At 56.6% G+C, this 21,941-nt stretch overlaps 9 protein-coding genes across 9 annotated transcripts; 4 read left to right on the plus strand and 5 right to left on the minus strand.

The window, feature by feature from the left end:
• Positions 1 to 306: 306 nt before the first annotated feature.
• Positions 307 to 555, plus strand: L226DRAFT_458488 (uncharacterized protein; the record flags this gene model as incomplete). The annotated part of the gene is made up of 1 exon (XM_067675442.1): positions 307 to 555. A coding segment is annotated over one exon (249 nt), but the record flags the coding sequence as incomplete, so codon positions are not given.
• A 1,163-nt stretch (positions 556 to 1,718) lies between these two features.
• Positions 1,719 to 3,743, minus strand: L226DRAFT_458622 (uncharacterized protein; the record flags this gene model as incomplete). Its single annotated transcript, XM_067675456.1, has 2 exons — positions 1,719 to 2,895; positions 2,959 to 3,743. 2 exons carry the CDS (start codon positions 3,741 to 3,743, stop codon positions 1,719 to 1,721), a joined length of 1,962 nt encoding a protein of 653 aa, XP_067537940.1.
• Positions 3,744 to 5,169: 1,426 nt separating this feature from the next.
• L226DRAFT_481967 (glycerol dehydrogenase) lies at positions 5,170 to 6,726 on the minus strand. Its single transcript, XM_067676953.1, has 4 exons — positions 6,516 to 6,726; positions 5,812 to 6,440; positions 5,694 to 5,751; positions 5,170 to 5,640 (listed from the first exon to the last, which is right to left on the minus strand). The coding sequence occupies exons 1-4, from the start codon at positions 6,664 to 6,666 to the stop codon at positions 5,345 to 5,347; spliced, it is 1,134 nt and encodes a 377-aa protein (XP_067537941.1). The 5' UTR covers positions 6,667 to 6,726; the 3' UTR covers positions 5,170 to 5,344.
• A 447-nt stretch (positions 6,727 to 7,173) lies between these two features.
• Positions 7,174 to 9,123, minus strand: L226DRAFT_503676 (MOP flippase). Its single transcript, XM_067677949.1, has 10 exons — positions 9,037 to 9,123; positions 8,694 to 8,984; positions 8,280 to 8,571; positions 8,142 to 8,230; positions 8,031 to 8,090; positions 7,867 to 8,006; positions 7,714 to 7,794; positions 7,614 to 7,662; positions 7,441 to 7,560; positions 7,174 to 7,384 (listed from the first exon to the last, which is right to left on the minus strand). Exons 1-10 carry the CDS (start codon positions 9,056 to 9,058, stop codon positions 7,215 to 7,217), a joined length of 1,314 nt encoding a protein of 437 aa, XP_067537942.1. The 5' UTR covers positions 9,059 to 9,123; the 3' UTR covers positions 7,174 to 7,214.
• A 956-nt stretch (positions 9,124 to 10,079) lies between these two features.
• Positions 10,080 to 11,805, plus strand: L226DRAFT_532185 (agmatinase). Its single transcript, XM_067680215.1, has 7 exons — positions 10,080 to 10,250; positions 10,305 to 10,420; positions 10,475 to 11,002; positions 11,098 to 11,197; positions 11,265 to 11,332; positions 11,390 to 11,575; positions 11,637 to 11,805. The coding sequence occupies exons 1-7, from the start codon at positions 10,097 to 10,099 to the stop codon at positions 11,694 to 11,696; spliced, it is 1,212 nt and encodes a 403-aa protein (XP_067537943.1). The 5' UTR covers positions 10,080 to 10,096; the 3' UTR covers positions 11,697 to 11,805.
• Positions 11,806 to 12,184: 379 nt separating this feature from the next.
• Positions 12,185 to 13,217, plus strand: L226DRAFT_320761 (uncharacterized protein). Its single transcript, XM_067673876.1, has 4 exons — positions 12,185 to 12,352; positions 12,427 to 12,644; positions 12,747 to 12,833; positions 12,976 to 13,217. The coding sequence occupies exons 1-3, from the start codon at positions 12,245 to 12,247 to the stop codon at positions 12,790 to 12,792; spliced, it is 372 nt and encodes a 123-aa protein (XP_067537944.1). The 5' UTR covers positions 12,185 to 12,244; the 3' UTR covers positions 12,793 to 12,833; positions 12,976 to 13,217.
• Positions 13,218 to 13,449: 232 nt separating this feature from the next.
• L226DRAFT_599920 (uncharacterized protein) lies at positions 13,450 to 15,805 on the minus strand (the record flags this gene model as incomplete). Its single annotated transcript, XM_067685669.1, has 14 exons — positions 13,450 to 13,828; positions 13,880 to 13,990; positions 14,059 to 14,192; positions 14,273 to 14,485; positions 14,549 to 14,575; positions 14,644 to 14,674; positions 14,739 to 14,757; positions 14,818 to 14,880; positions 14,941 to 14,956; positions 15,025 to 15,239; positions 15,319 to 15,495; positions 15,558 to 15,574; positions 15,657 to 15,682; positions 15,754 to 15,805. The coding sequence occupies 14 exons, from the start codon at positions 15,803 to 15,805 to the stop codon at positions 13,778 to 13,780; spliced, it is 1,152 nt and encodes a 383-aa protein (XP_067537945.1). The 3' UTR covers positions 13,450 to 13,777.
• Positions 15,806 to 16,977: 1,172 nt separating this feature from the next.
• Positions 16,978 to 19,110, plus strand: L226DRAFT_568465 (uncharacterized protein; the record flags this gene model as incomplete). The annotated part of the gene is made up of 4 exons (XM_067684164.1): positions 16,978 to 17,124; positions 17,175 to 17,386; positions 17,449 to 17,815; positions 17,905 to 19,110. 4 exons carry the CDS (start codon positions 16,978 to 16,980, stop codon positions 19,108 to 19,110), a joined length of 1,932 nt encoding a protein of 643 aa, XP_067537946.1.
• Positions 19,111 to 19,957: 847 nt separating this feature from the next.
• L226DRAFT_544050 (uncharacterized protein) lies at positions 19,958 to 20,858 on the minus strand (the record flags this gene model as incomplete). Its single annotated transcript, XM_067682241.1, has 4 exons — positions 19,958 to 20,096; positions 20,182 to 20,274; positions 20,295 to 20,676; positions 20,714 to 20,858. The coding sequence occupies 4 exons, from the start codon at positions 20,856 to 20,858 to the stop codon at positions 19,958 to 19,960; spliced, it is 759 nt and encodes a 252-aa protein (XP_067537947.1).
• Positions 20,859 to 21,941: the final 1,083 nt, after the last annotated feature.

Consider the following 21,941-nt stretch of genomic DNA (forward strand, 5'->3'; position numbering starts at 1 on the left):
CCGTAATTTTCCTTGGAGATCTGGTAGATTGTTGCCGTTGCTGCACGGCGTTGTCGTGGTTCTGGATCGAGATGTCCGCTTCGGAGGCGCTGAGGCGGAGCGCTGGCCGAGATTCGGGCCGATCTCCGGAACTCTCTCAGCTGGTGGGCGCTCGCAAAACTTGACGATCTCATCCTCGTCCCTCACCTCAAGACCTTCCCCTTACGCTGAAATGGGTCGTAGTGCTAAGTTCCACAAGAGACAGGTAAGTTTGAGCTTGTTGAGTTTTCTATTTGAGCTGCTCGTTGAACCAAGCTTCAGAACAAGAAAACGACCAGCAGTGCTGGATCGTCCACCGCCCCGCAGCAAGCCCCGAAGCCCAAGGCCGTCCCAACCGCGCCTGTCATCAAAGAGCAGAAGAAACGCGCCGGACTGAAGGCCAAGGCGAGCAAGCACAAGCGGGAGGGCGATGGTCCTGTCTTGGGCGGCGCCGACTACGTCGAGCTCATGTTCGGGAGCAGGCGCAGGGCCGCAGAAGAGGCAGCGAAGTTGCCCAAGGATCCGGACGATTTGTGAAGTCATGTCATCATCTGTTGGGTCGTCGCACCGTGCAGAGGACTGCTGAGTCTGTCTCGGGCGGGGAATATCGGTATGGGAGCAAGGCGCATACGGTCCTATCGCGCAGGGCCCAGTAGCGTGTATCAAGGACACGCTGTTTGTCTCCTGAGACCTTGGCTCGGGGAAGGATGTCGATTTGGGTCACTTCCCAACAGATGCAGCCTGAGTATATCGTGAGTCCTCTTTGATGTTCGACTCTTCGTGATCATACTGCGTCATATACTCACTCACCGTTGCAGCTCCTCCACATGTCGCATCAGGTCCTGTTGATGCACTTCCTGAACGTCGTTGACTCTATTGGCCCATTACGCCCCTCCGCATATCCGGCACTCCACACGACTCATTCGCATCTTCGCGCTGCCCGACGTCCGCAGCTCATCACGATCCTGATCCTCCAATGTCTTGATTCCTCAACGGAAGAACGCGTCGGGCCTCCCTTTTCTTGATCAACCAAGTCCTCGGAACTGGTACACCTGCTCTTCTCTTCTCATACCTCGTGCAACTCTTGACGTTCACGCGGCGGCGGTTGGGAGGAGAGCAGTATGTTTTGTAGGGTATTACTCAAGGCGGTGTAATCCTACAACGGATACATGTACAGCTAGGGATACAATGGTACAGACGGCGAACGGCAGGCAAGCGGGGGGTCACTTCGTGTTGCAGAGCATAGCCGAGAAGCCAAACGGACCCAGACCGCCCCCATCCTTTCCAGTGGCCACGAGCAAGGAAGGCCACGGGGAGCGCGGCCGGGAGTGTGTTTTGCAAGAAAGAACAGATGAGACGATGCAATCGTCCAACCAATGAGCGAAAAGCGCCATGGGCGCGAGCAACGGGCAAAAGGTATGCACAGCTGAAGACAGGAAGGTCAATTGAACAAAAAGTATGATACCTCTAGCCGCAGGAAGGGCGGGCGCACGAGTGGGGACGAAAGGTCTCCCTCTTGCGAGGTGTTGTGGCGAGATCGGAAGCGTGCAAGGAGAAGCAAGGGTTAGATGCGCCCGCAAAGTGTGAGTGAATAGTAATGTGCGTCGGATACGGAATGCAAGCATCGATGCCAAATGTGCGAACAGGGACAACAGAACGTTCAGAAAACAAACCCCCCATCATGGAGAACTCGAGATAGACTAGAACGCAACACCACCACTACCGTCCGACGGCCGCCGGGGAGGAGGCTGGAGCATCGTGAACCCGTCGAAATCGTCACCGCTCTCGCTGTACATCGACTGCCGCGACACCATCGAAGCGTTCCGAGCCAGCGTCGCTGGCGGAGGGGCGGTCAGTCCGCCAGGGGTCGATTCCGCCGCACCCGCAGTGAACGTCGCTCCATCGATATCGAGGCTAGGTCGGATTGCAGGAGACGCCAGCGGTGATGATGGCAAAGGCGCGAGCGGGGGCCCGCGGAACCCGTTCTGGGTCCGGAGCGTCGAGTAGCTCGCGCTGTGGCTGAGCGGCGGGCCTACCGCGGCGCTATTATTCCGGCTGTGTGCTGGCGACGAGCCCCCTGAGCTCAGCGCGACAGACTGCCGGCGCGACTCGCGGCCCGCCATATACGCGGACGAGCGCAGCGTTGCGGGGGCGGTCATCACGGGCTGCGGAATATCAGGGATCTCACCGCCACCGTATATCGTCGCCATCTCGAGGATGCGGTCGATTTCGACGGAGGAGACGGACTCGGAGGAGAACGATCGGCTTGCGCTGAGCGGACGGCGGAGGAGCGATTCAGGGTTGGACGCGAGCGAGTTGTCGGGGGTGACAGCTAGGCGTCCGCCCCAGTAGGGTGAGGTACCAGGAATGGGCTCGGTCGCCGGGTCGAATGTAGACGAGCGTCGCAGGCCCGACGATCGCACGGCGGGCGAGTTTGGCGTACGTGAACGGGGGATAGCGAGCGTCGACGAGCCGCCATTCGTGTTATTGCCAAGTGCAGTCGCACCAAGCCTCGAGTTGAGACTCTCGCGCGCCGAGAACGGGCCAAGAATGGAACCCATCGTTTGCTCACCGAAGGGATCCTTCGGGTCGGGCGAGGTGGGGGTGATGAGCGCGCTCCCGAAGCGAATGTAAGGCGGATCGCGGACGACCTGTTGGACCCCGCCGTATCCTGAGCCAGCGGGGGAGACGGGGCTCGTCACGGGAGGGACCATCTGCTTCTCGGGATCGCGGGCAGACGGAGAGCCTGCCTCGTCAAGCTTTGTGAATTTGCTCGCCTTCTTTGCTTTACGCCTGTAGTGGAAGTACCAGATGATCATCACAACTGCGACGACGCCGATGACACCGACACAGGCGGCTATGACGATGATTGCAATCCTATACGCGCAGCACCGGGATGTTAGCTACTTGAGACGAGAGTGCAAATGGTAGATTGCTCACTTGGGGGTGACATTTGTTGACGATGTCTCGTCATCACTAGTGTCCAGGGTTGCGGCCGTGGAGAGTGGGTCGGACGGGATGCACGACGAGTCGCTGTTGACGTTGCCGAGCACCGGGAAGATGGTGGATGTCTCGGCATATCCGTTCTGATCTTGGAAGAGAAGCACGGTTGTCGAGTCGCGGGGTACGTCCATGAGGTAGGAGTCCACACCCGTGGTGGAGGTCGCCTCGGTCTCGTTGACAGGGAACGAGGCGCCCTTGGGCACAAATGCACGAATGGTGGGGGAACTGATGTTCTGCGTGGCATCGAAGTCGACAAAGAAGGACTCACACTGGTTGAGGGTGCCGTTGACCGAGTACCGGGGCACGAACGGAGACTGGGTTGTCGGGAGACACGAGGTGTCACCGGAGTCGGACGCCTCGATGACGAGTACGTCAGACACGAGCGCAGTTCCGCGACCGTTCGCATCGTCGAGGGACGCGAGGAACTGGGTGCCCTCGGGCAAAGGGAGAAAGGTGATCGCCGCACCCGTCTCTGATGTTGAGTTCCAGGCATCGAGGGGAAGAGGGATGAAGACGGGAGTCCCGTTCACGGGGAGAACGGAGAGGGTGAGGGGAAGCGCAGCGGGAGCCTTTCCGCCTTGGAACGTAACAGAGAAATTGCCGCACTGCTTGACGGTGGAGAACTGGATGGACGCGAACTTGGCGTCTGCGGCGGGAGCGAGTGCGGCGGCGAGGAGAGAGAAGCCAAAGCCGACCAGGGCGGCGGAAGAGGAAGAGAACATGGGGAGCCTGCTCAACGCAAAGGGCGGCGATTGAGGCGGCAGCCGCGGAAGGAGCGGACGCGGTCCAGCTGGTCCTGCTTGGTGCACAGCAGCGAGAAGGCCGACGAGTTAGGTGGACATCCAGAGCCCAGCGACGGCGGGGGCGCTGTGACCGACGAAGGGTATGTACACAACGAAGAGGCACTGAAGAAGGAGCCCTGCGTGGGCGAGAGAAGGAGCAGCTCTGCCGACGGTCGTGGGCTGGGTTGATATGATGCAGCAACGGACCGGCGGCCAAGCGAGCCAACGATTAGCCTCATTCTGTTCCTGATGATCTAGACATTCCCGCCCCATGTCGTCCTCCTCTCTTCAGTCCGACCGAATTCCTCGTTGTTCTTCGAAAATTCCGCTCGAGCTCTTTCTCGTCGGCCGGTAGCGATGAGGCGTCTCCCTCCGCAGCCTGGGGCCGGTATGTTGTGGTTGCTCGTCTCTATGGCAATCATGACTTGGCGTCCATCATTTAATTATAGGCTTGGCTGCCCTTTGCCCCCTGTGAACATGCACGGAACAAATGCCTCAAACAAGGGATCAACAGCTTCCAAAAGCTATGAACTTGGAAGACCTGGTCAGTCTGCACTCCCAACCAATCCTGGCTCAAGAAACGACTCACATGACCGCGTTCAAGGTACGCATAACGCTGTGCCGTGTCGTGTCGCAGCGTGTCGCCGGGTCGCAATTCACCCCGCTGAACTCCTGGCATCACAAATACAGTGGTGGGGATCCGGAGTCGTCAATGCGCTCATCGGGGGGTTGAGAGCAACGTGGTGTGGCTCGCGATTCGCGGGATGCAAGTCGACCTCGCAACGCGCCTGGGGCCTCCGGGTGATGGCCGATAGCCACGTGGCTCTTCAACGTCCTCGAAGCCGGCGGCCTGGCAGAATCTTGAATCTCTTCGTCCCCTTGAATGGAGAATCGTCACCGAAACTGAATGAGTGTTGCAGATATCTTATGGGGAGTCTGAAATTTTGGAGGCACCAAAATGCACAGGTCAATCACTTCAGATGCTCGACGGAGACTCCGACTTCCGGTGAGGAAGTGACTACATATGTAAGTACTCTACTGTCACCTAACTATGTGTTTCAATTGTTTGAAATAATGCCACTGACATACTATCCGGGCAGCGAGTCCCGCTAGATACTCCTTCAAACATTCAACACGTCATGCATGGTCAGTGTTTTCACGACTCGGCGCACGTTGCCCGGAGAGGAACGTGCGTTTTAGCCTCACGAACTGCAGGTATTTATGCAATGCGCGTTCTGCAGCAGTACATCGCGGGAACCTGCGTTTACAAGACCTCAGACCTACTCATGGTACATATTGATCGCTCTTGATCAAGGCTGCAGGGACGCAGGAGCACTTGGCACCATTCAAGGCCCTCATTGCCGAAGTTGGCATTCAAGAACATCTCATGGGCTATAATTTGACGTCTCCACGAGGGGCATACAGCTGACGACCAGGGACTTTTCTCCCGACCTACGCTACGATACAATCCAATTCCTGTTGTACAGTGGTTTTCAGTGTCCTTTCAGGGCGTTCAACCGTCTAGTGTCTAGCGTCCAAGTCTAAAGATTCTTCCTCCACCCCGTCCTTTGGATGTAGTCGCGCCCAGCAGCGTCGGCGGCCTTGATGGCTCCAAAGACGAAGTCAACGTTGATCACCCGGTCCAGGTTCCAGATGGTCTCGCCCTCGGCGCACGCGAGCTCCGCGACCTCACGCAGCTTCTCGTCCGTCACGTGGGAGATGCCGAGCTGCTCGAAGTTCACGGGTAGGTCCACGGAGAGCATGAATTCGATGTAGCGGTCGAGCTCAGAGGTCTCGACTCCGTCGAGGACGAGTTGGCAGATCGTACCGAATGCGACTGGAGCCATTTATCAGCTCGATTGCGCAGTAGCACAAGGATTGTCGACGTACCTTTCTCTCCGTGAAGCAACTTGTGAAGCTCTTCGATGGCGGTCATACCATTGTGGATCTATAGTATATCAGGATGGTGAGCATGCGACTAGAGTGAACATCGATGAATCAGACTTACGGCATGCGCAGCAGCGAGTCCTCCAGATTCGAAGCCCAACCCTGACAAGAGGGTGTTCGCCTCAACGACGGCCTCCAGTGCAGGCGTGACAGCGTGCGCTTTGTTAGCCTCGTACGCCTGCTTCCCGTACTTGAACAGGATCTCCTCGCACTTCTGGCAGATCGCGGACGAGACCTCGGTCTGCAAGCCCCCGCCAAAGTTGGTGCTGTTCATGCACCTGCGCGCCTCGACGTTCGTCGCGATCGCGTCGCCCATGCCGGCAGCGAGGAAGCGCGGAGGCGCCCGCGAGATGACCGTCGTATCGACGAGAACGACATTCGGGTTCTGGTGGAAGAACGTGTAGCAGTGGAACTCGCCCGAGGGGCGGTAGAGCACCGACAGCGCGGAGCAGGGAGCATCGGTCGAGGCGGTCGTCGGGATGACTGCGACCTGGACCGCGAGCCCGTCCGCGACAGTCTTGGCCGTATCGATAGTCTTCCCGCCGCCGAGCGCGATGACGAAGTCGGCTTGATTGTCCTTCCCGAGCAAGCTGAGACGGTCGATCTCCTCGCGCGAGGCCTCGCCACCGAAGACGGCGCGATACACCCTGAACTGGGAGTTTTCAAGAGCCGTCACGAGGCTCTGTCCGGCTGTGAGCGCAGTGTCGGGATCACGAACGTTAGAAACTACATAATGACGCGCACAGGTCACCAGGCAGTACGTACCAATGTTCCAGACAATGTCATCACAGATCAGGAGGGGCGATTTTCCGAGTTTGGAGAGGTATTTGGCTGCGTTCTGGATGGCATAGGGGCCCTGGATGTACTTCGAGGGGGACTGGAAGAGCCTTTCCGTGACCTTGTTTGGGTTAGGCATGTTTTCGTTGTAGCAGGGCCTACAGGTGGTGGTGGTGGTGGGTCTGTGAGACGACGAGCGATCCTCCCGTGCGAGCGGCTGATATACCACGCCACGGCAGCGAAGATCCTTCTATCCCCGTGACGGCGGGACTTGTGCCGCGCCTCGACCGTACAGACATAGTACACAGGTTCATTCTGGACTCGAGAGGAAGGTTGTGCAAGCAGGGACGTCTCCTTCCAAGCAACTCGGTGGTTCGTCTACACATGCACAACCTTAGAGTGCAAAGTCTAGACCGTCGCTGGCTGTAAGCTCGCTGTATACATGACGATATGAGGGGCTCGAAGGGTCTATGGACTCGGATCGAGAGCAGATATGCAGCGAAAATGCCGCCGGCTGACCATGTCGGTCCGCTCCGGACCGCCGTGCCGCCATGCATTTGCCAAGGCGGCCCTCTACTCACCTGAACCTTGTGTTGGCTCTTGAATTACTGCATCGTCAAAGATGGCATTGTATTGTAAGCAGAGTCCAAACTGATACATTCAAGATATTGTCTTCTCTCGAGTCACCTAGATAATCCTGTCTTCGGGCTCAGGAATATGATGTTCACGCATTTGCCTTCTCTTCGCCTCGGCCTGGTTGCGTTCAATACCACGCTGAACCTCTTTGTTCCAGTCAGTACCGAGCCACACTACCCCGTACTCGCTGAGTCCGACGATGAACAGCGCCACAACCTGGCCTATAGGTCGATAATGATGAATCACTGACTCAGACTCATGTTTGGACGAGACGCACCGATCCACAGCCCTTGCAGTCCCATATGCGTCTTGGGATGGAATGCGAGAGTTATGCCCAATGGCAGAGCGAGAACATAGTATGCGATAAGGTTGAAGAAAGCTCCGAGATGCTGTCGGCCTGTCGGTAGCTGTCAGCTCAACGTTCGGGACTATAGTAGCACCTAGACGCACCTTGACCTCGCAGGACGCCTCCACAGGATCCTGCTAGTCCATCCGCAACCTACAGAGTCGTGAGCTTGGAAGATGAGGTAATCCGGGTGCGCTGACATACTTGGAAGGAGGCGACCAGTGGCATAACCTTACTCACGAGCTCGACTACCGCGTCGTCGTCGCTATAAATATATCCGAAAACCTGCGACACAAATAGGTTACATCCAAGTCTATGTATCGAACGGTTACCTGACAGTGCGAATGGAACACTCACGTCCTTCGTGGCCATGAGCACAGTCATGACGACTGTTCCAGCGACCACGCTGAGGAGAGCTGACATATGACTCGCTCGTTTCGCGGCGAGGGGACTCCGTGCGCCGATGAAGTTGCCCACGCGTGCCGAAGCAGCAACCCCTAATCACTTAAGGTGAGGAACACGCTGCACAACGACGAAGGGTGATGTGCACTTGCCGATTCCAAAGGGTATGGTATTCATTACTGGACACGAGTAGTGTCAGCGGGGCCCGGCAGAACGAGGTGCAAACTCACTTTGATCAGTGGTCATGATAACTGACTGTGCGGCAAGGGAGAGTGAACCTAGTCTTCCAGCTGCCAACGCCACGATCTCGAATGCAGCCCTGCGGAGGAGTTAATCGCACGCCATACTGTCAGGCTCAGGAGACTCACCATTCGGTGCCGACCATTAGGATCCCAGGTATCGCGAGCTTGAGGAAGTCGAGGCAACTCGTCGGATCGAGAACGACCGAGGGCTGGAATCCTGCCCATGTCCGATTTTTCCGGTGCGTGGGCGACACGTATGTCCACCCTACGAGAAGCAGGAAACACAGCCAAAACGTTATGGAGATAGCGAGGGGAGACCCCAGAAGCCCCAGCTGCGCATAATGCACGAAGTACACGTTGAGAGCCAAGTTGACGGGCGCGACGGCAAGCAACACGTAAGTCGATGCGCGCATGATCCCTAAAGCACGTCACGCCGTAAGTCAGATACGCCCATAACACTTGCACAGGGGACACAGCGCAGGCGGATGGGCTCGGCTTCGCCGGAGACTTTGACCCAAGCCCCGCAGATGGATAACGTACCTTGACATTGCAAGTACTTCTTAAGACTCTCGAAGCCGATGTACCCAGGGGCGCCAACGATCAGGATGCGCAGGACAGACTGTACGTCATAGCTGAGGCGTGCTTCCTGGCCAAGCGCAAGGAGAACGGGTTCTATGAATGCCCAGAGGATGGCGATGGGAATGAACATTAGCCAGAGGAGAACCATGCAGCGTTGGAGGTGGATTGACACCGAGGGTCGATCGCCACCGGTGAAGGCCTGTGATCCCAATGTGTCGAGAGCGGTAGTACCACCAAGAGCAATACACCATCCTATTTCAAGCCTCAATGAAATGTATGAAAGCAGAAACGCATATGCACTTGCCTGTGACCATCGCTAGCATCATGGAGAAAGCAGCTGCGGAAAGCTCGTCGGGCCCCAGCCGGCCAGCGACGAGTACCGAGACGGTTTGGATAGAGTTTTGCAGTACATATGATAGTATAACTTCGACACACGTTGAGAAATGTCGTCGAATGCGCAAAGGCAAGATGCAAAACTCACCGGGTATGGAGTCAACGAGGAGAGAAGAGAAGAGACGCCCGAGCGCCTGATTTTCAACCTCAACCACGACGTCGCCGTTATAGGAAGGCGAGCCGGTTCCGCCCAAGGGCGTCGTCGGGTCTAGCGTTGTCGTCGAACTCCTCGGGGAATCGAAGAGGTGTGCATCACTTCTGGACGAAGTGGTCCCCAGCAGAGGTTGGCGTTCGCCAGGGCCAGGCATAGTGAGGGAGGACTACGTAGCAAGGGGGCTCGGACGGAAGTTCCGTACAGTGGTGACGGCACTTCAAAGGACGAGAATGCGACCGAGCAGATGCGACTCGAAGCCTCTTCTACCTTGGCCGGGTGCATGTAAGTTGCGCATGTCTCGTGCCTCCGTCAATGTACGCCCACACTGATCTCACTTCAGTCATGCGATCTTCCACCCATGTCCGGACTTACAAATACTGCGCGGTAGACAGTTCCTATCGCCCATCGTACATCGGAAACGAGGTCCGCGGTCGCTCGCAGATATAGCCTTGGGACCTCAAACTGGATATACTCTGACACGCAACACGCGCCGGGAGATAGGAAGCGGCCGCTTTGGATAATCGCTGCTCCATACAGGCAAGACTAGGCCGTACTTGGCCACGGCTTCGATCTGTCGGACGGTCATCGTTCAGGAGAGGATGCCGTAAGGCGTCCTTCTTTCCATTGTAGGGATATCACATCCGGTACGTATTTTCTTCAGGAGCCGTGCGAGAGGGTCATGAGATATACAGGCATGCCTCGCTGCTGCGACGCTGCATTTATCACGCGTATTCTCCCGGTTCTCCTGGGAACATTTATAGCCAAGCGTACATCCTCCCTGCAACCCATCACGACCCATCTTGCATACTAGCACACCATGCATCTCTTCGCCTCCTCCTCTCTAGTCTTGTTCGCAGCTGCCGCGGTCGCAACCGTCCATCATCACGATGAGCACGAGCACGACATGCAGATGCCTCTCGACTATGTCAAGTTTCCCTACCAAGCCGTCTACTACCCCGGTGACAACGATGGTAGGACCATCCGCTCGATCTCCCACAAAGTGACTTACTCAGGCGTGTCCACAGTCACTGCGGACTCGGTCTTCTCTGGGATCGCAACATTCGCCAAATTACCCTGGGTGCAATGCCTGGGCAAGGACAGAAACGACCTGTTTGATATCGCTTTCCTCGGAGCGCCGTTCGTACGTCAGTCGTATCTTGCCCTCCTAACAGAGACTGATTGTGGATGCCTCCAGGATACCGGGACCTCTTACCGCCCCGGCGCCCGATTCGGGCCAGCGGGCATCCGTGCAGGGTCTCGTCGGCTGACCCTCTATGGCGGCTACAACGTCCCTCTTGCCGTCAACCCGTTCCTAGCCGGGCTCAAGGTTGTCGATTGCGGTGACATTCCTGTCACGCCTTACGACAACAAGTTCGCCATCAAGCAGATCGAAGACGGGCACAAGGAGCTTCTCCACCGTCCGACCTTCTCCGCACTCGGAAACGACACGACCACCGGAAAGGCTCTAGTGCCTATCTCTGTGGACGGCAAGCACCACCCCCGCATCATCACCCTGGGAGGAGATCACACCATCGTTCTCCCTCTCCTCCGTTCTATCTACAGTGCTTACGGCCCTATCTCTGTAATCCACTTCGACAGCCACCTGGACACCTGGAAGCCCGAAGTCTTCGGTGGTGCACCCTCGGAGCAGGCTGCTATTAATCACGGCACGTACTTCTACTGGGCGAGTCAGGAGGGACTCATCAAGAACGGCTCGTCAATTGCAAGTATTAGTTCTTCGTTAATCTCCGCACCCTCTTTTCATTCGTCTCTCGTTTCGGGTGGACTTGTGATCCTAGTTGATCGTGTCATTTACAGCACGGCGCTATCCGTACCACGCTCTCCGGTCCAGCTGACTACACAAACGATGACGCGTCTGGCTTCCAGCGCATCGAGGCTCGTGAGATTGACACCATCGGTATGTTATTTCCCCACCTCGTCTGCCGTAAGTTCGATCGCTGACCTGAGGTCCGAACTGCCTGCAGGCACGGATGGCATCATCAAGAAAATTCGCGAGACGGTAGGCGACAAGCCCGTCTATCTCTCCATCGACGTGAGTCCCCCCGGAGAATCATGGAGAGGCAACGCTGAGCACGTATCCGACGCCTAGATTGACTCCATCGACCCTGCGTTCGCCCCGGCCACGGGCACCCCGGAGACGGGTGGTTGGTCTACGCGGGAGCTGCGGACGATTCTGCGAGGCCTGGATGGCTTGCACATCGTCTCCGCTGACATCGTCGAGGTTGCCCCCGCGTACGACACGAACGCCGAGCTGACCACGATGGCGGCCGCGGACGTAAGTGCATCATCATGAAGTTTCTCACTTCGGCCTGCTCACCCGAACTCCCGACTCATAGGTGTTGTATGAAGTGCTCAGCGTCATGGCTAAGACTCCCTTAGGTAAGGCTGCAGAATAGGGTGTTCCTAAGATTACGGCACCTGCATCGGAATAGTCGTCGGCTTCGCGTTTCGGGATATGTTGTAGGCCTCATGTATTTCCGCTTCGAATCATCTGCATTTGCGCCAAAACTGTCCCGTTACGACATCCTTCGATGGCATGATGTCTTAACGTTACTATACCTTCTCGACCAGACCTTCTACCACGTGTCCTCCCCGCCAGCGTTCAGTTGACGATACTGCAGTGGACCGATCTTCGCCAGGTTCTCAGCGTCGTGGTAACTGCAAGAAAAATCTCGCCACCCTTCTGAAACATCCTGTGGGACCGACAGCCGTATCAACCACACGCTGGAATGAGGATGCTAAATGTTCTCACGCTATCTTGTTCTTAGAGAACTTCCTTATCCGTAATTACACTTGACCCGTGCGCCGGCGCTCTGTGGTCAAATGTCTTCCTCGACCTCGAACTCTGCTGGCCATAATCTCAATATAACCAAATGGTCTAGGCATACTTTCCCACTGTGGCTCAAAGATTCAACATGACTTATCATATCCTGGCTTCCTTCCCATGATCGTACACGGTCAACGATCGCTTTCGGCCTCGAGGCCGATATCTCCAACCGATGACCATCGAGGGAGGCATCGTGGCAGTCGCGGACCTGAACCTAGTACGGAGGTGCGTGCGGATCACCAATCCGTCTCCACTGGTACTCACACCGACCTTCTACCGCGTGCAATCTGTTATTGTAGGCTCCAGTGCGCCAGGTGCACTTCCATCTCTGCGAAACGTTATACCGCGCATGGCCGTGCCTCCCATGCCCTCATCTTCCGATTAGAAACGGAATAGGAATAGAGACTAGGTCACTTTGGCTGTACGCTCTTCTGGGCGTGGGCGCACCACCACTCTGCCGACACCGTTCTTGCGTACACTCGCGGGTGGTCGTTACGGCAGCATCGCCTCGAGGTTGGTGCGTATTTTCGGTTTTGTTGACTATGGCAGGGGCACTTGTCAGCTGCTTGCCAAGTACTCTTGCTACGTACGGGCCATGCTTGATGCCTAAGGCATCCAGGGGGCAGACCCGTCAAACATGGTTCGCTCGGCAGGCGATTCTCTGAACGGCCTGAACTTTCGTGCTAAGTGTTATCGTGTTACAACCGTAAGGTGATTCGTTGGTAACATAGGCCTTTAATATATACTGACATGTTGCCACTCTAATTCAGCATTCATCCGGTAATTAGTGAGTAGGGGTCTTCCTCAGCTGATGGAGGCGGGCACGCCCGTCCTTACGTTTACCATAGCCTCTGGTGTCTCCCAGCAGCCACATGATGCCAGCATGAAACACCATCTCATCTTCCTACATGCGGCCTCCAGACAATGTCGTAAGACCGTGACTGGTCGATCGCCATGCCTCATGCCCATCTGACAGCGCGAGAGGTCGGGACTTCGGGCCCCGAAGGACGCTGGTTACACCCAGACACTAAGCAAAGTCCTGCGAGCCTCCGCGCGAGGGGGCTTCGCGAAGCGACTGTGAGTAGGCCTTGCACATCCGCCCGCTTCGTGAGCTTCTCCGCCCACGCATATGCGGTCATAGTTACTCATGCATGCGGTCTCCACGCAGTCGATCATTGCAGCCTCAGCCTATCGCCTAGGCTCGTGACGTACACGCAAACCTTCGTGCCTCTTCCCTACGGAACTTGTTCTCAGGGGAGGTACGCGTGCCGTAGGTTCCTTACACATCCTCTTGCCACAGTTCGGGGAGAGTCCCAGGCTGACCCCGGTTCGCGAACCAGCCGCTGCCTATCGCCTTGTCATCGGACGGCTGTTCTCCGCAGCTAACATTTGGGTGGTCTAGATACAGATCTATGCGAAGAGCGGGTGCTCTCCCTTCCGCACCGCACCATCCCCGCAACTCGGTTGCTGTCTGACAGCTGCGGACCGTGTTTTGTGGGCGGCATGCCTCCTTCTAGTCCCTTCGCTATCGACAACAATGTACGGCACGCCGACTCTGCAGCCACCCGCTTTGCAGCTCACCCTTGCATCTCTCAACGAACCATTATTGAGACTTGCAGTGTCCGCAATATACGGCACATTCGGACTCCTTCACGTATAACCCACAGCGGATTGTTCACTCGCCCTCCGTATTGCCCACGTCTACCAGATGGTCTTAGTACTCTGCACATCAAACAAAAACAAGTCGCTTACCAGTTCATACGTCTTGACGGCATCCTCATACGAACTCAGTATATCACTGCTCGGACGTCGACCATCCACCACATCGATGAACGTAGCCAGCTCGGTGTGGAACGGGTCATCCTTCAACGTCATTCGTGTTAATCGCGTAACGGTGCCAAGGAGGTGACCAGTGAGAGTGCCGCACTCACCTCCGTGAACGTATGCGTCTCGAGCTCGGCCAAGCCAGGCCGCCGGATGTACAGCTTCGGGATCGAGTACGGATCGACGAGCTTGAAATGGTACCCATCCGCATACACCTCAAACTCTGTGTCATACGTCGTCCCTGCCAGCGCGTAGTGTCCACGTCAATACAACAGTACCTCATACGATGGCGGCGCCGGACCAGACACAGCACAGACGCACCATGCAGCGCAATGACATGCGTCAGCGACCCGACTGCCCCGTGCTCGTACTTCCACGTCGCGCTCGTCAGCCTGGGGAGGCGGTTCTCAGCGGGGATCGCGTCCTCGTCGAAGCGCTTCGCGGAGAGCTGTCCCGGAGGCTCGTTGTGTTGCACGGAGTGTGCGACGACGGAGGGAAGGCGGACGTCGCCGCCGAAGTAACGCGAGAGGTCGCCTGTCGCGTGATCATTTGGTCAGTAGCAGACGTATCGGTAGTAGCAGTGAGGACATGACTGACAGAAATGTGTGGCTTGCTCGACGATGGCTGCGTGGACGTCCCAACAATGGTCAACGCTCAGCATCCCTGGTGAGAGTGGACTTCAATGGACGTACGTCCTCCTGAGCGGGTCTTGTCCCACCAATGCTGTACAGCGCAGAGTATGATTATTGCGAATGCATCAGATGACGAACTATGCATGGCGACGCACGGGTTTCCTGGCATACTCGCTGTCTCCTAGGTCAGCTACGAGCTCCAGCAAAGGTGCCCAGACAAGCCGAGAAGCTCACTATGCCATCACATATCGCGCATTCGTGCCCATAACGACCAGCTTGTTCTCAGTGATGATCTTCCTACGTGCAAGTCCCGGTCAGCCTGCGAAGACAAGAGCCATGTCAAATCAAACCACAAACTTGATCATTTGCACAGCTGTCCTCGGAAGCATTCAGGTCAGCCTGTCGATCTGCCGAAAATCGTCTCGAGCGATCTGAGCCCACTTTTGAGATACCGCAGCATGTACCCGACGCCAACGATGGTGCGGCTCTCCTGGAGGACCTTCGCAACTCGCCAACACGCGTCCTCGGGGCCGCTGCTGACGGGCTTCTCAACGAACAGCGCACACCCCGGGAAGGCGGAAATGAGCTGCTGCTCGAGATCTTTCCCCGGGAGGTCCGTCCCGCGGGCGAAGGGCGGCACGCCGACGACTGCGATCCTAACGTGCATCACACAGGTCAGCGATCACACAGGCTGAACTTAGATTCCATACCCTACAGAATCAAACTCAAACTTACCGAGGGGTCTTTTCTTTGGTGAGAGCGAGCACGGCGTCTGCGACCGTGCGGAAGAGTTGGCACTCGACCCAGGCCGCATGGGTAGCTTGGGTGTCGAGCTTGGAAGCGAGTGCAGTTTCTGCACGGGCCTCGTCGATGTCGATTAGGCCGACAACTCGTAGTCGAGGGCCGAGGATCCTGGAATGATCACCGTCATCGTGTTAGAACTGCACGTCTTCTATATGTTAATCCAATCTTACCTCTCCAATCGCACAGTCTACGAACGGTTTGGTAAGTATGCAAAGCATTTCCTGATCTGCATCGTATCTATTCGCTCTGAAAGGGAGAGAAGTGCGTACATGATTCCAAGGGCCTTCGACAGAGCCTGATTGAAACGATCGTGCATCGAGTCACCATCGTATCATGCGTTAGCAATATAGATGCTCAGATACGTACCGAAGTTGATCTCCCCTGCTCCGATGATCAGGACATTCTGGATAGATGACATCGATGTTGTGAACTCGGATATACAGAATGGAAGCAAAGCTCTCGTCAGGGGCAAGAAAGATAGACCTCTAAGGCCACCGGATTCTACGCCGACCGTACGGCAGTCAGAAGTTTGAGCCTGGCGAAGCCCCCAGGCCTCATGTCTTATGATCTGCCGCGTACAGAGTCCTCTTCCACGTGAAGTGCGAATGCCTGAGGATCGTTACGTATAGTCCTTGCACGCGGGGGAAACGCGGCCCGACAAGGACTCCGATCCAGAGAAGAGCGCGCTAGCTTAGATACGAGAGAAGTTCCGTCCTTCTAAGTCCTCACCTCGTCACAATGCAACATTACGAGTACAAGCGATATTCAATGGTCCTCAGGAATCTTAGCAGGTACTTCAAGTGCTTAGAACTGAGAAGTCCCCGAGCACTTATCACAACCGGACCGCACAAGCATCGCCGAATACCCACGTCTGGTTAGCTCGCGTAGGTACATAAGCTCCAAGATGGTCGAGTGGCGTGCCACTCAATGACCTTGAGCGGCGACATGAGGAACTTAGAACACGGACGGAACTGTATGAGTGGATGGACAGTAGTGGTCGAGGACACACCGCTCATCAGGTCCAGATCTGGAATAAGGTATGCACGCACCTAACATGACGCGTTGTTCGTACGATGACTATATACGTAGCCGGACACGGGAGGCCATCGTGAGGTATGGCCGGGCCATGTGGATGCTGTGCGCAGAACAAGTTTGATGTTGTTGAGCTGGAATAGATCTATACGGGCAGCGATTCAGGAGAGTTCAGGCCGTATTCTCAACGTCTTGACATAGAGTGGGAGGGAAGCTGTACGCCTGCCGTGACCGATAACGTTCCAGAGCTTGCCGACTCGGGGGTGGCAACAATCCCTAGAGACGCGTTTCCATTGAATCCCAAACCCGAGATGCATACTGCTGGTACTGTTGTGCAGGAGATAGTCGTGAGGTCAAACTAGAGAGAAGGCATCACGCATGGGGGCGAGAAGGAAAGTTGGAGCAGCGTTGTGGCAACCGGCAAGGGAGAGCCACACCGCCATGCACGTGATCAGGCGTTTGAGAGCGCGACATAGAATTGGAGAGCCTTCTTGTCTCCACTTCAATGTCATCCCCGCCCTCGATTCCTCCTTATCCTCTGCCCTAGCCTCCCTACTCATGGACCCGTTTTGCAGCGGCTCGGAGTGTGGCCTTGTGAAGCGGCAGAGGGTATATCCTCGACAAACGCCGTCAATCACTGCAGTGGCGACTTCCTTCTCGGGCACCGACTCCCAGCCAGGTACTTCCGCTGCTGCTGGAGCAACTGTACGTATATCCGTTGTCTCTTCAATTCGTTTATCTCACGAAGTGCGTAGTCTGGTGCGTCGTCGGTAGCGACCACATCCGCTCCGTCTGCACCCACGGGTAGACAGGACCCTTCCGACGCTGCTTCCGATGTCTCAGGCTCAAGTCAGAGTGATTCCAATGGGAGCTCGGCGAACTCGGATGCCTCTGGAAACGCGTCACAACCTCCCTCCTCGAACCCTCCCTCAAGCGGTCAGTCATCCCAGCCGACGTCGCAACCCTCGTACGTACTTTCCCCGTCTCTTTTCTTTCTTCGTCTGCCGACCTCTGTCTGCTATGACGCAGGTCTGACCCTCCCTCGAGCAACCCTCCCACTTCCCCACCTTCGTCGAAACCGACTTCGCAACCGCCTTCTTCCGATCCTACCTCCCCTCCGACTTCCGACCCTCCGTCATCCAGTCCATCGTCTATTTCGTCCTCCTCTGATCCGCCCTCGAGCGCGTCTTCGGATGCATCTGCTTCATCGTCATCCGAATCCTCCAGCTCCTCCAGTCCCACCGCCAGCTCCTCCAGTCCTATCACATCGCCTACCTCGTTACCCACCGCATTAATCTCAAATTCTACTACGCAACCTCCAACCTCCTCGGGGAGCTTTCAAACCACGATCACCAGCGCAATTGCGACCACTGTCATCAATGGAACGACTTCAACGGTATGTGCTTATCACCATCTAGCCGTCTACGCCCGCAGTACTGGCCACACCTTGCAACACGATGCCATTCTGACTGCGCGCACGTCTAGTTATTTACGACAATCCCCACTACGCTGTCCCAAAACGACAACGACAACTCGTCGGCGACCAAGCGCGACATCATCGCAGGCTCGGTAAGCGGCGCAGCGTTTATTATACTCGTTACCGCCCTCTTCCTCTTCTACCGACGGCACCAGCACAAGAAGCTCTCCTTCTTCAAGCGGCTCCAGCCCAAACCGCGCACGCGCCTGCTCGATGGCGAGGACATGGACGACTACGACATGGGCCCGCCCATGGCGCGCTACACGGACTACCCCGCCTCCGTCGCCTCCTCCCACACGCACTCGCGCTCCGCCACGAACGCCAACCCATCTCCCACTCCCGGCCGTTCGCCGCTCTCACGCGACTTCCACGACGCCTCGCCCGGTCCGTCCATCATGGGCAATCCGATGGACCCGCATCGCGCAGGTACCCCAAGCGACCTCCCACCCGGGGCCGCGGCGCCCCATCTCATGGGTGTGCGCGCAGAGTCGGGCTCGATCTTCCGCGAGGCTGTATGGCCACCGCCCGGACAGCCAAGCGCCCTCGTCGATCCGCTCGTCAAAGCATCAAGTGCGGTCGATCTCAGCCGTATCGTCGACGACGTCATGGGCCCAAGCGGTTCTGGGGCGGCGGCGGCGGGGCGCGTACCACCGACTGCGTTCCGCAGTGGGGGAGGCGGGCACGGCAGCACAGCGTCGCTGATTGGGGACGACCCGTTCGCGTCGCTCTCGACGCTCACTGTGACAGACTCCCCTAGGCACTCGCAGTACGGCTCTGGTTCGACAACGGCGCATTCGCGCGAGACGAGCGACTCCCCGCTCCTCTCGCGCTTCAAGCCCCTGTCAGACTCTGCACCGGCATCGCACTCGACTCCAGGGTTCTTCGAATCACGACTGCGGCGCGACGCCCCAGAGCCCCCAGGCTCGCCAATGCCCGCAGGTCAGATCGGGCCCTTGTTCGTAACGAACATGGGCCCCTTGTCGCCAACGTCGACGATCTCACATGGACATGGTGCGCCCGGGAGCCCGAGCGAGACGGCGGTGAAGCAGGCGCTGGGGCAGGCGCCGTCGCCCGTGAGCCCGCCGACGGCCACGGCGCCACGGAACTGGCTGGAGCGGTCGCCGAAGAAGCCGATGCGGCCGAGCTTGGATGACGGCGGGGTGGACGTTACTGATGTTACGAGCGACGGACATGGGGTCGGACAGGCGATGTAAGGACGGTTGCGTGGGTGATTCTACGGATGGGACCTGGATTCCTTCTCCCCTTTACTAAAAGCATTGGTTTGCTCGGACAGTTTGAGGCCTAAGGAGTGCGGGAGGTGAGGAGATGCCGCAGGTAGTTATTGAGGACTATTTATGCTACGACGGATGCGGTCGCGTGCCGCGGACGGTGCTGCCAGTGGAGGAGAGGGGCGTTGTCGTTGCCCACTACCATATGCACATTACCATACCTTGTTAAGTGCTTTGCCCTTACTCTACCGTGACCCTCATCGTGCTCTTCTTTCCATAAAACGTTAACGTTTCGGTTTCCGATCCTTTGCCATTACGACCCTGCACGACTTTTACGCGTACATGCTGCACGCTGCTGATTATACTGGCAGCGGATAGACACTGGACAGTCCGAGGACCTCCTCCTCCTACGAAGCTAGACAGGACGGACAGGACTTTCTTACCTAAGGTAGCAGCCGAACGTACACTCTGTTCATCGACTAATTTTCCCATTCATGCATGTCGAGGTTGAAGTGAGACTTTGCCTGCATACGAGCGGATGCGACCGTACGGTACTATCAAGCGAGCCGAGGCCCACGGGCGTGCTCCTCAGAGTCACTTATTCCGAGTCTATGCGCTGAATGCGCTGCCGTCTTCTCTTTGATCAAGTTCACTGCGTATGTATCCAGCTCGTACGCAGATAGGTGCGGCTGAGTGTACTTCACCTGCTACGCAGTGGTGGGCGAGTGTTTCTCAGCATAGTTGAGGCCGTTGCGCATATGGCGAGCTAAGCTTGCTAGAAGGGAACAACCTCCATGATCTAGTCTTGGGATTGGGACAGCGAAAGTGCAAATTACGCATAGCACTGTCTGTACTCGATGATGTACATCTCCGCCTCCTGCTCCAGCGCATACATGGGGAATGCGGCGGACATGATCCTTGGCCACTGGTTCTTCCGGTACTGTGGCAAAAATGTGCCTTTCGTCACTTCCCTAGCGCGACGGAAGAGACCATTCAGCGTGTCGATCATCATGCATCATGATACCAGAGAGTCGCACTAAGGGACGGGGAACTCACCAGTATTCCGGCATCCACGCACACGATTCCCAATCAACAATGCCAGTGATGTTCCAATTGTCGTCCACGAGGATATTACGCCGTACACTTCCTCTGTAGACTTGGAGCAATACTGCTCCCCGGGGACGTTGATCTCGCCTGCGCGATGCATGAGGTCAGTATGAAAGGCCTCCACGGTGTCCCAAGGACCAGCCGGAGGCGCCCCAAAGCGGATGCGCGCGCAGTATACAGGTCCCCCGTCGAAGCCACACACTCTACCTCGGCGAGATGGGTCGGGAGGCGGCAGAGCACGAAGGGGAGCCAGGATGCGCGAGAGCTGGGAGCTCAGTTTCCGTTCGATCTCTGGGGTGATGTCGCGGTATACCTCGGCGAGGGAAACCCCGGGTAAACGCGATGTCACCAACCAGACCGACCCTTCGTACTCGATGTTGTCGATGACAACGGGAACGGGAAGAGGGGTGTGTGTTCCGACGAACTGGAGCGCCCTGGCCTTCGCTGAGACGCAGTAATTTGCTTGCTTTGATGTATAAACCGCCTGGGCACCTCTGAGCGAAACTTTGCCCTTCCCATCTGTGCGTGCCAAGCTTGAACAGGTGCTTCCACATCTTGGCACGTAGGTGGATTGGGAGGAGTGAGACTAAGGAAGAGAGCAAGCGGTGGAGGAATGTTGGAGCCATCCTTGGAGACAGAGCCTTCAGCAGGAAGTCTCGGTAAGAATGAATGCCACCGATACCTCAGAGTCACACCGACGTGGTATGTACTTGGCTTGTCGCCGTTGGTGCGGATTGCTATGTATCGTCACGGTGTACTAGAGTGTATTGTTTGTCAAAATTGTGGATGACACGGCGAGTGACAGGGACGAGCGAGCTCCGATATTCACCAGTCGTACGCAACTTGTCGTGTCATACCGCGGGGGCACCTCCGACGGCTCGTTCTCGAATCTCGTTCTCGAGGGTTGCGTTGGACTGCCCACCGATATCCGTATGCTGTAACGTCATGCGGCACAGCGACACATGAGTACTAGCAAGATCGAATCTCCAAGTCTAAACGAAGCGAACACTCACAAGTTGCCCGTGCCCGAAGACGCACGTTCCGAGACTCGACTCACTCGAGCTCGAGACTCGTGGAGTCGTCGATATGCAGCAATGTATCGATGATAGTGATATCGTCATGCGGCACAGCCGTCCCGGCTGCGATCACCTCGACTCTCTCACCTCCTCGGTGCTGTGCTGCGTGCATCAAAAAGCATCCACTGCGCCCTGATTGCCTGAACTATGGTGCGCCTTCCGGCGGAATCAGCCGGAATCCGGCGGAAGCAGGCGTCAATCACAAGTAACAAAGTTTCTTATGTGCATCTTATCCCTGATAACTATCGGAGACGCTCGCTCTCTTTGCCTCTCCATGGTCGTCCTTCTGCAGGGACACACTGTATGCTTCAGCGGTTCATGCATTCAATTAATTCCTTCTTTCAAGCAATATATGATATTATCACAGCTGGTCGCCACAAGCTGCTCACTTCATTGAAGTGCTTGAACCACTTAAGTGTTACGAAGAACCGCTTAAGTGTTACGAAGAACCGCTTAAGTGTTATGAAGAACCGCTTAAGTGTTACAAAGAACTGCTTAAGTGTTACAAAGAACCGCTTCCGCTTTGCGAAGAACCACTTCAGCTTTTCAAAGAATCACTTCATTTGTTGTCTGTTGCATCGGTGTGAACCATCTCACTTGAATGCCGGACCACTTGTAGCTGATAATAATTTG

Source organism: Lentinus tigrinus (assembly GCF_003813185.1).
Source record: "Lentinus tigrinus ALCF2SS1-7 unplaced genomic scaffold L226scaffold_6, whole genome shotgun sequence".
NCBI lineage: Eukaryota > Fungi > Basidiomycota > Agaricomycetes > Polyporales > Polyporaceae > Lentinus > Lentinus tigrinus.